The 12466-nt window shown below is 40.4% G+C and overlaps 1 protein-coding gene across 2 annotated transcripts in view; it reads left to right on the forward strand.

Annotated features, from left to right (window-relative positions):
• Positions 1–12466, forward strand: part of CDK6 (cyclin dependent kinase 6) — a 96709-nt gene that overhangs the window by 68147 nt on the left and 16096 nt on the right. For both annotated transcript variants that reach the window (XM_035128715.2, XM_035128716.2), the window contains exon 5: positions 547–656. In XM_035128715.2, coding sequence (XP_034984606.1) covers positions 547–656 — 110 coding nt within the window. The remainder of the gene's footprint in view (positions 1–546; positions 657–12466) is intronic.

A 12466-nucleotide genomic window follows, 5' to 3' on the forward strand; every position in this document is an offset into this window, starting at 1 on the left:
AAAAACATATCTGTTCACCCAAAGTCTGTCCTCACCAATACTGGTTACAGGTAGGTAGCCGTGTTGGTCTGGGTCGAAGTAAAAAATAAAAATAAAAATCCTTCAGTAGCACCTTAAAGACCAACTAAGTTTTTATTTTGGTATGAGCTTTCGTGTGCATGCACACTTCTTCAACTTGTCTGTCATGTGGCAGTATCGCTTGAGATGGTATTTTCATTTAAATTTTGTAATTACTGTTTAGTTTAGTTTTGCTGGTTTTGTATGTTTTTATCTTTGTAAATGGCTTTGGATACATGCAATATAAAGCAGTATATAAATGTTTTTTGAAATATATAAAATAAATAAACAGCACCTAGAACCCAGCACTTATAAAAATGAAAGAGCTACAAGCCACTGAAAGTCTCCAGTCCAGCAATGCATTTTTGTTTTAGCCAGTAGCCCAGCACTGTAAAGCAAAGGAGTCTTTTCCTTCTCCTAGTGATTATCACACATATTCTTTCAGATACATTCATTTTGCTGAATCCCACTCTGCTTTTTGTTTTGCAGGTTGTCACTCTATGGTACAGAGCTCCTGAAGTTTTGCTTCAATCCAGTTATGCAACGCCAGTCGATCTTTGGAGCGTTGGCTGTATATTTGCAGAAATGTTCCGTCGAAAGTAAGAAATGATTTAATTTTTTTAATGGTGGTGGGACAAATGCAAAGGATTTGTCACAGCTGTTGCTGGCATCCCCCCATTTAAAAATCTTTACATTTGTAAAGGCCCAGTGCTGTAAAGAGATGTGCTGGGTTAGGCTGCTACGGCCATGTCTGTCTTCCTCATATTCAATGCCTGTGGGCCCCAAACCTGACAAGCACATGTTGGGAATAAAGAAGATGGTGGTGAATGCAGCCATGACTGCAGCTATATAAAAGGTGGGCTCAGGGTTTCAGGCAGTGGACTAGCTTAACTCATGATGCTTGGCCAGTTCTCATTATTGCTGCTCTCCGCCCACCCGCTCATTGAGGCTCCATGCCTTGCTTTAGTGTCTATAAAGGAGGTCTAAATGGTGTTTTATCAGAGTGAGGCATTCTGGGTGAGGTGGTCAGGAGAGTGCCTGTGCCTCCGCAGTGGTTTGCCGCAGTGGCTAGAAAGGTTGTTAGAGCTAAGCTTTTTCTAATCTTAAACATTTCTAGCCTCGACAACAGCACAGAAACTCTGCAAGCTGCCTCACCCAGGATACCTGCAAGGCAGGGACGAGGGAGAGAAAACACCATTGCAGCTGACACAAATATGGCAGCAAAACAACGTGGGGAAGGTGAAGAGGGGGGGAGGAGGCAAGACGTGCGGTAGTGGCAGGGGGAATAGGTGGAACAGTGGGCAGTGGCAGCAGCAAAGCGGTGGGCCCATTGCCCTATCAAACCTGGTTCTAGCCTAGAGTTTTGAAGATCTGTTTTAAAGTTTTCGTTCTGTTATAGCATTGTTCCTACCCATTGTTTTGTTATTGGTATATGTAAATCTAGATTGCTGAGATGTACAGCTCTAGAAAGAATATTGAAGGTATCACAACTGGCTTTAGGAGATCGTTTTTCTCAGCATAGAACAATTTTTTTAATTCTGTATTTTGAAAAAAATGGCAGGGCTCTCTTTTGATTGGAAACACCAACTTTTGATTAGGCAATATTCCCTTTTTTAAAAAAAATATATAGTGGCTTTTTAATTACTTTGTAGTAGAAGAAATACACTCTACACCTGCTTGGGAAAACTTTCATCCGTTCTTACTACGAATCTACTAGGGTTAAGCCTACTGAAAACAACTGCCAGCCAAGTCTGAGCACAGTGCAATCTAGCACAAGTAAAGTCCTTTCCACAAATGCTACATTACACCTCACAGGTGATAGTGATCATTGACCATATATTGCATGTGAATAAAACTGTAATTTTTTGGGGAGGAATCCTCTTGTTATTGTTTGCTGCATCAGGTACCATCTTAAAGGGAGCATTCACTCATTTGAGTGAGAGGAGGATAAATGTTTCTTGGTTGTTGCTATCTGTACTTTTTAAAAGCTTTATATTAAAAATAATGATCATTTTTTTAAAAAAAATGTTATCTGATTAATCTTTAGTTGAACAAAATATTTTTGCTGAATCAATCTGATTAACTCAATACTGTAATTGATTCAACATTTGTAAGGTTAATTTAGGAATAGTCTGCTTTCCTTTTTAAAAAAGAAAGAAAGAAAAACTCTGATTTCTGATTTCAGAATAGGCTTGAGTGCAAATGTTTTTATGTGAAACAGAGTTAGATAAAAATAGGCTGTCTTCTGGAGCTTCTTGGAGTTTTATAATCCTGGTCTTAAAACCAAGGAGAAAATGGTTGAAATAAAGAGAAGTGCAGTTGACCGGGCAGCTACCAACCACGTTCATACCCTGGTAATCTACAACGTCATTGTTAACTATTTGATATACAGACATTGTCACAGTACTGCATTGAATATTTTCAACTCGGATTGTTGTATTTATATAGTTTTGCAATAGCTATGGCCTAAGATGCATTATTTCTCTAAAGGCACTGAAATATACTCTGAGTCCTGTAGTGACTTCATGCTCTTTATTGCAGCTTGTAAAACAGTGAATGAAATGCCCCCCAAACCTCAGCCTTTTATATACATTATTTACACAATGAGTCTCATCTGGTGGGCTGATTCTGCTTCTCTCCTGGGGCCTAATTGGTCTTTTCCTGCAGGCCAATCAGTTGTTGCATTCTACGATCCTACTTGCCTACCATATTGTTCTAGGATAGGCATCCCCAAACTGTGCCCCCCCAGATGTTTTGGCCTACATCTCCCATGATCCCTAGCTAACAGGACCAGTAGTCAGGGATGATGGGAATTGTAGTCCAAAACATCTGGAGGGCCGAAGTTTGGGGATGCCTGTTCTAGGATCTAAGCTTAGTACATAACAGGCACGTTGCAAGAAAACAAAAACGAAAAACTGGCAATATTATAGTCTTAGTACCAATAAACTGTGAAGTTTTGCAAACACCCATGGATTGTTTCTGAAGTGGCTATTTAAATGCAACTCTTACTTCTGTTAGCTTTACTGTGAACTGCTTTTGACTAGTTATTTTAGGATGGAAGTTTGACTGTTGGGTCAACATTGTAACAAACCGAATTTGTTTGTTTTATTATCATGGTGACTTATACTTCCTTTTTCTCGTCTCCTCATTGTTCACATTATTTAAAGGATTTCAGGCGTGGCTTTGTTCTTCTGTACTTTCCCACTGTTTGGTGTGCTGCTATTGAAGCCATTTTGGTGGGATAAGAATTTCTGTAGAACTGCCAACGCATGAGGGGCTTTGCTGTTTTGCCACCTTTTGCAAGCCATTTTAATGTTTCCTTAATGCTAAGTTGTCAAACTCCAGAACTGCATTGTGTCCATCTCAGGCAAAAAAAGATCACTTTTTTTTTAAAAAAAAAAAGGTCTAGGGGAGGTGTGGGGAACCTTTTACAGACCGGGGGCTGCATTTCCATCTGGGTAACCTTCTGGAGGTCACATGTCTGGTGGGCGGAGCCTGAGGCAAAAGTGGGTAAAGCAACAAATAACTCTAGCCAGACAGGCATAAACACACAAGGAAGGTGTGAAGTATACCTGGTGACTGGTGTATCTGAGGAGAGGGTGTGGCCTGGGACAGTCCTGAGGGCCACCAGGCCAGAGGCACCACACCCCTGGTTTTAGGGAATATAGGGCCAATAAGGAGAGAGAACTGGCAGAGCTGAAAAGCAGGTTGCCAAGAAGGCAATCCAGAAGCAGGAATGGGAACGAAGCAAAGAGAAGCTTGATATGAGAAGAGACAGAATGGGAGGAGAAGGCAAAGGTATGCAGGGAGAATTAGAAACTGGAGAAAGAAATACAGTCATACCTCATGTTGCGTCCACTTCAGGTTACGTCTTTTCAAGCTGCGCCCCACGGCAACCCGGAAGTACCGGAACAGGTTACTTCTGGGTTCGCCACACACGCAGGCACAGAAGCGCTAATCACACATGCACAGAAGCGCTAAATCGTGCCACGCACATGCTCAGACGCAGCACTTCTGGATGCGAACGCTTCAAGTTGCGGACGTGCCTCCGGGATGGATTACATCCACAACTCAAGGTTCCACTGTACTCCATTGACCAGGCATTTAACAAAAGGTCAGGGTCTTGGTATTTATGCCTTGCTCAGCCAATCAGGAAGGCCCATGCTGCTTTTCTTTACTGAGATGACTACCACGTGAACTGAAAGAATGCATAAGAAGGTGGTGTGGCCTCACCCCACAACTGGCACATGTTGCTGATGTGCCCCCCAACCTGTCAGCATATCTGTAGAGCTCCTCCAGGTGAAGCCTTACACATAGATGGGCTGCTGTGTATGTTACTTTCGGCATACACCACGACAGAAATACTCTAGCATAGCAATTTTGCGCTACCAATTTCTCAGAGCCTAATTTCCCAGAGTAGTTTATCTACCATAACTCTAAAAGTTTTGGGAATAGTAGGAGCTTGGTGACTGGCTGAGAGTAATCAATGTCATAGCAATAACAAAGGAACCTCATATATGCTTTTATATCAAGCCCACGCTATTTTGATATATTGGATGCTAACGGACAAATATAAGCTATCCAGAAAACATTAAATTTCTGCTGCATTCAAATTATATTTCTGAAGTGGAGACACCTTGCTTTTAGCTCTGTTTGTGTATCCTGGGGCAAAGACTTGGAATAAAAAATATTGCTTTTCAGCAGACCTGTATGCCTTGCTGCCCTTTTGTCTGGCAGGGAAGCATGATTCAAGCTGTCATTGTTATTCTGTTACATTGAGAGGTCACTGGGTTAAATTAGAGGCCTGTGTTCATTCAGCCTTGATGGTATGAGTCCAAGACTCCAGAAGAAAAGCTGAAATAAGCAATCTAATAGGCTGGCCACCTGTCCAATGATGAATTAAAATCCAGACCAGGACTAGCTTGAAAGTACTAGAAGCCTCCAGTGTATCTATATGCCCATGAAGGATAGAACAAAGGGTTGGGGGATGAGCTTAAATGGAGAAAAAATAGAATCTAGATGTTTCTCGGGAGAAGGGTTGCTCTTCTAGTGTAGATAATCTATACTGTAAGTGAACGTTTAGAAACATCTCTTGTTTATTTTTTTCTTTTATTAAAATAGTTTTGAAAATGGATAGCACCAGGTCCAACTCAGTTACAAGGGATTTGGGGTCAGTAGTAGCAAAATGAGATCTGAAGTCAGTATAGATACTGATTTAGAATATTAAAATGGCCACTTTTTCTCTGACTTAATAGGAAAATGGTGGGTCCCCTTGTATTTACATTTTTCTGCTATACATATTTTACAAAAACTGACCAGATAAATTGGGACATGATGTTTGTTTGTTTTTCTTAGCTCCAGGAATGATAATGATAATATTTTATTATTTATATGCCACACAACTGACTGGGTTGCCCCAGCCACTCTGGGCAGCTCCCAACAAAAAAGAGTAAAAACACAGTACAACTTTTGAGTTTCACTACAAAAATTACACCTCACACCTGAGTGCATTTAACTTACGGTAGGTTAAATTGATGCTTTCTTTGTGGGGCTACGCATAAGGTTGTCCCAGAAACTGCAGCTAGTACAAAATGCAGTGGCTCATCTACTCACTGGGGCAGAATGTCACCATCAGGCTGTGCCATTGCTGAAAAACTTGAAATGCCTGTCAATTAGCTACCAAGCTAAATTCACCCTTATGCAGCTTGGATCCAGGATACCTAAAATACTGTCCTATCCCTTCTATATCAAATCAATTCCTGTTACCATCTCATCATGAAGGCCATTCCATAAAATGTTGGAACTAGACTTTTAGTGTGGCAGCACCTATCCTTTAGACCAGGGGTCAGCAAACTTTTTCAGCAGGGGGCCAGTCCACTGTCCCTCAGACCTTGTGTGGGGCCGGACTATATTTTGAAAGAAAATATGAACAAATTCCTATGCCCCACAAATAACCCAGAGGTGCATTTTAAATAAAAGGACACATTCTACTCATGTAAAAACATGCTGATTCCCGGACCGTCCGCGGGCCGGATTTAGAAGGTGATTGGGCCGCATCTGGCCCCCCGGCCTTAGTTTGGGGACCCCTGCTTTAGACCTTCCTCACACCGTATACCAGAGGGACACTGTCTTTGTTTTTATTTTTTATTTTTTGGCTGCCTGTTGAAGACCATTCTCTTTCAATGGGGGATTGTCTTGTTTAAGTGAAGATCTTTTAGCCTGCTCTTTAATCTGCAGTTGCCTACAAACTGTATTTTCATATGTTTCACTGTTGATTATTTTATTGTTAAATTACTTCAGGTTGGTTTATGGGAAGTGCTTCATAAATGAAATAGATAAATACATAAACTTAAGTAAGCTGCAGTGAAATCATTGGGATGAAGGGGCAGCTTCAGCTGAAAGGTTTGGTGTTGGCTGAGGTGGTGAAGGCACCATGAGAGTTGTGTCTCAGTATCGGGTCAGGTTTACTTTTCATGTGAATACTCTGGCACAGCACATGGCTGAGCTTTAGTTCACCACCTCATAGAACGTGGGGTGGTGAACCAACAGGTGGCAAACTGCAGTCTTGTCATATGACTGTGATGGGTCAAACAGTCATCTTCCCAAATAAATCATCCCATGGGGCTTAATCTCTTCAACTGTTTGTTTGAATCTGTCCTATTTCCATTTGAGCATGTTTGGGAAAAGTGTGCCCTTTTGTCGTTTCGTTATTTTTGCTTCAACTCATTGGTCTACTCTTGTTCTTCCTTCAGAATTGCACATCTGATATGTCTGTAGGATATGCTTTTATTCATAGCAATAAACATTTAAATACAATCAGATTGTATTATGATTGTTGCTGTCTTGGTGTTAAACTGGTGCTTCCCTCAGCAAATCTGTGGACAATGTTACCTTCTAAACAGCTTAGTTCAACAAGGTTTCTTAGATGCAGGTGAAAGGGTGATTAAAGATACGTGTACACATATATATGTTGTCCACGTTTTATGCATTTGCAGGAAACACTAACACTTCCTATAGCTGAGGAACCAGATCCATTCGGTGAAACACTTAGGAGTTAGAAAAGAGTTCCATGAGGCTAATAATTCCATTTCATTGTATAAACAACTGAAAAATATTTCATATTCATTTCCTTCTTCCTTCTGTTTTTTGGCTTGTTATCTTCCCAAGGGCCTACAGTTGAGCTGATTGATAACCGTTAGTCAAATCCAGTAACTGTATCTGTCTGTGGTTGGAGAGGGGTGTTGAAGTGGATGCCAGGCTTATTCATTTGTGGTTTTTTCTTCAAGCTCCCGATCATGCCAGGCTTTGTCACAATAGTAGATATGATGGGCAAAGGAAACCGTTGATAAACCATAGAAACCGAAAACTGTTACTTGCCCTAACAAAAGCAAAGAGGGGAGGGGGAACGCCAGCTTGACAGACAGGATATATTTTTTTGATATATATATATATATATATATATATATATATATATATATATATAAAACAAACGCAAAGCAATGACAGAATTCAGTTGTGTTGCTAAGCACAAATGCAACATTTGCAAGAGATGATGCAGCATCAAAATATTTGTGAGAGCAGGAGAGCTGTAACATGCATACATACATACATGTGTTTGCTGGAAGTGGTGAGCAGAGCGGGGTTATTCATTTGTTTTGTTTTTGGTCTTGTTATTTTTATGTATTTTGTTAATTTTAGCTTGTATTTTTATGTTGTGAACTACCCTGAGATCTGTGGATGAAGGGCAGTATACAAACTTAATGAATAAACAAACAAACAAAATCCACAACTGATAGCCTTGATCTTTGTAAATAAGAGTTTTGTTTTCAAAGCTCCAATTGGTTGTTTGTTAAGTATAAATTTAACGCAATCCACTAGGAAGTTACTCTGCACAAATTCTGTTGGAATTAATGGCAGCTTCATGGGAGAATGGCCATTTCACCCATTGAGTTCAGTATGTGGCTGCAATCTTATACCCACTTACCTGGTAGTGCGTCCCAAGGAATTCAGTGGAACTTACATTTGGGTAAATGTGTGTAGGATTGCACTGTTAGATTCTATTAAGATCTTTTGAGAAAGCCTACCTCTCCAAAGATCAGTGGGAGATAAATTTGTTGTGTACATTAAGAGCTGTTGTTTAGTTGAAGGAACTTATATTGAAAATAGCAAATGAAAATAAGTCTGCAGTCTTAACTACACTTGCTCAGAATCTGTAAATTTCACTAAAATCAATGAGGCTTACTTCCATGTGAATGGGCTTAGGTTTGGAGTAAAATCTAACCCACTGACAAAGATAAAGCTTTGTATATTTTGGCACTTTGTATGTCATGCTGACATCTGAGACTGTTTGAAGATGAAATCTAAAAGGTCAGAGACCCAGCTCTTAGGGAAATAATTTCATTCACCATATCTATATCTATATAGATCTACATCTATATGCTAGTTTGAGCTGATTAAGAAACATCTTACTTTATCCAGTATTGTAATGAAAATTTGTATATGGTTCTCCAGTTTACAAGAAGCTGCCAACAAAATAGTTTCAAATTCCAGATAGGAGTGCAGAATATTGTTCCCACTTTGGGATCATTTAATTCAAACTGAAGATATTTGAAAATGCACCTTTGTGTTTAGTTTTTCTAAACAAAAAAGTTTACATAGGTTAAAGGAGGTAATTTTATATTTATATGTATAAATCTATTTACTAGTTTGCCCCCTTTGATCAGATTCATCGTAGCAACTCCCTCTGTGCTCATCAAGGCTTTTTGTTTTATTCATTTTTAAATTATTTTAAAGCATAAGGTTGATAGACATTCAGGCAAGTGGAAAATCAAATAGATATCTGAAAAAAGATAGGACAGCGGGACATTGACAGCTGAGGCAAAAACATAACACAACTCTGAAATATTTTGCCATCTTGTACCAAGTAATTACAATCCTGAGCCAGATTTGCTCAAAGGGAATGAGAGGGAGCACAGTGTGGGATCTGATGCTGTTTAGACATTTAAAGAATTATATATTTTTCCAGTTCATAAGCACATCACAGCTCCTTTGATACTGGCTACCTCTTTCAGCCAGAGGGACTGTGAGAACATTTTATAGCCCGTAGATCAGTATTATTGCGGACCCTTTTGCAGAATCTAGGAGTAACACACAATATTCCAAAGCAGCTGGGGGCAGGTGGTGAGGAAAAGAGGACTGAAATGAAATGTTTCAGAAGAGTGACATAGGAAGCTCCCTTTTACTGAGTCAAACTATTGATCCACCTATCACAGTACAGTGGTACCTCAGGTTACAGACACCTCGGGTTACAGACACTTCAGGTTACAGACTTCGCTAACCTGGAAGTAGTACCTCGGGTTAAGAACTTAACCTCAGGATGAGAACGAAAATTGTGCGGTGGCGGCAGCAGGAGGCCCCATTAGCTAAAGTGGTGACTAAGGTTAAGAACAGTTTCAGGTTAAGAACGGACCTCCAGAATGAATTAAGTTCTTAACCCGAGGTACCACTGTATTGTCTACACTTGCTGGCAGTGTTTCTCCACGGGATCAGGCATAGAGACTGTTCCAGGCCTACTTGGAAATGCGAGTTATTTACATGTGTTCTGCTATTGAGCTATAACCTTTCCCCATAGGGCATATGTTTTGTTCTCTGCTGATCCATAGTTCATGACCAGATCTGTGGACTTAAGTTCATCATTCTATGGGCTTAGGTTACTAGCCATTATTGCTGTGTTCTGCCTCTGAATGCCAGTGGCTGGCAATCGCAAGTTGGGAGCGTGCCGTTGCACTCACGTCCTGCTTCTGGGCTTCCGTAGACATTGGGTTGGCCACTATGAGAGCAGGACTAGATGGGCCATTGGCCTAATCCAGAGGACTCATTTATCCTTCTTAGAGGGTAGATTGGTTGAACCTTAGGAGAAATTTATTGATGGCAAGAGCAGTTCAAGAATGGAATTGGGGATTCTCTGGCTCATAATTTCTTGCATTGACCAATTATCTTAGCACGGTGTGCTTGAGCTCCATGATAATAGACTATTATGCAGACATAGTTGTCTGTAGCAGTTTTTTTCCTTTTCCCATGACAGCAAGCTGGTCATCATGACCAGGTCAGAATGTATGTTAATGCTCAGTGACGAGCTATTCTTATCTTGCTGTGCGTCTCTCAAATAAAACTGCCTATATATTGAGATCATCATTAAGCATTACTTTCAGAGTGCCTGACACATTAGTTAACACTCATAACAATGCCTTGTGCTCAGGCTTAAAAGAAAAGCAACAGCCAGCAGATCAAAGGCATATGGAAAAGAGAATGGGAAGGATGAAGTAGCATCTTGAAAACAGGTGACTCCTATTTAGCCCTTAGATGAAAATCACTTGGTTTTTCAAATACATACTGTATGTTGTTTAGTCATTTAGTCATGTCCATCATCCCATCATCCCTGACCACTGGTCCTCTTAGCTAGGGATCATGGGAGTTGTAGGCCAAAACATCTGGAGGGCCACAGTTTGGGGATGCCTGAGTTATTCCATCTCCAGTTCTAACTGTAGCTTCTTGTCCCACATGGAGATTTCTCAGGAGACAGATGATACATATAGAGGCATGTAAAAAACTTATCATTCTTTCCCCCCTTTAACTCATTATTTCTTGAGGCACTTCAGGTATAAAGGATATATATCTAAGGAGTATTTTTAAAAGCACGTACAGGCGACAGTGACCATTTTGCAAGGGGGTTCCATTCCTGCCCCCCCCTCTCGCCCCCGGTCGATGGAGCATGCACAAGCCTGCCCTGTTCTGCCCCCTTCTGGGTCCCACAGGATGTGTGCAAAATTGCCACTACCTATATGCATGTTTCAATATAAGACAAGATCAAAGTACTTCATAATTTTGATGTGAAATCAGACTCCATGTGATTTTGTCAAACAAACTGATTTAGTTAAATCAGAGCAGCCAAACTGGATGAACTCAACACATTTGCCTAGTCCTTCCTGCTGAATAATGTATGTTGTATTGTTTTGAGCTCAAATCACTATGGTATATACTATGAACAAAATATCAATTTTCTGTCTGCTGTCACAAGAGCTCTTAATTTCTTCTGCACGTGTTTAGTAAGCTTTGGTAAGGCAAAGCAGCTGCTCCAAATTATATATTTTACCTCATCTTGCTTTCATGGCTTTTATGCCAAAACCCAGGCAGCTGGTTTTAAAGTTGAAATTTCACCTTGTGCTGCATAATAGCATGGTATTTAGTGTTGTAACGGTTTCCGATGCCTTTATTGTTTTGAAAGTCTAACCTTCTTCTGAAGCACTTTGCTAATCGCCCATGTTCCATTACATATAATTTCAAACATTTGCTTTATCTGGTTTTTAACTATAAGTGCAGGCCACACTGTGAGCCATTAGTTCTCGCTTAATTTAAGCCACAGAGGTGGTACCAAGTATACCTTGATCAACAAGCTGGGCAAATTAAAAATGTACATCAGTGGAAAACCAAATGCTGCATTCATGCTGTTTACTCAAGCTATGCCTGTTTAAATTAGGTTACATTATTTTTGTTTCATAGCAAAATTCATATATTTTTTAAAGGAAGTGGTAGAGAATAAGGAAAGATCAGTGGTGTTGATCGAGGATGCTACCCCATTACCAGCATACATTTGAGATTCTGTGGCCAGACCAGTTGGATTCTGTGTGTTTCAGGCAGCAAAAGGGCATTCTCAACCCCCTTAATAAAAAAGTACAGTTGACAAACCCAAGAGACCATTTTGTTTTTCTTAAGGGTTACATGGGCAACATCTCCCTTTAAAGGGGAAGGACCATAGCTCAGTGGTAGAGCATCTGCTTTTCATGCAGAAGGTCCCAGGTTCAATCCCAGGCATCTCTGAGTAGGGCTGGGAATGCCCTGGGGAGTTTGAAACCTTTCCCCAAAGATTCTGTGTTGTATTGTCCCAGCATGCATGGCTTAACCCAGGCCTCCCCAAACTGCGGCCCTCCAGATGTTTTGGCCTACAACTCCCATGATCCCTAGCTAACAGGACCAGTGGTCGGGGAAGATGGGAATTGTAGTCCAAAACATCTGGAGGTCCGAAGTTTGGGGATGCCTGGCTTAATCCATGATTCATTGCTGCTTATAAAGCATTTAGCACAGTTTTTAATTCTATTTTTCAAACACCGGTGTTTTAGTGATAGAAACGGAAGATGGTGTTAATTGTTCTTCTACAAGGTACCTGTAACATTTGAGGTAACCAATAAGTTGACTGCTTTTTTTTCTTTTTTTTATATTTGCTTTTTGCTCTGGTGTTAGAAAGGCCTCAAGTAGGTAAGAGTTAACTTCCTTCATGCTTTCATTCATGTGTGCAAAGGCTTTCAGCTGATACAAGTAGGAGTATGTTTGGTTAAGCAAAGTTTATTCCATG

This window comes from Zootoca vivipara, chromosome 12 (assembly GCF_963506605.1).
Source record: "Zootoca vivipara chromosome 12, rZooViv1.1, whole genome shotgun sequence".
Taxonomy (NCBI): domain Eukaryota; kingdom Metazoa; phylum Chordata; class Lepidosauria; order Squamata; family Lacertidae; genus Zootoca; species Zootoca vivipara.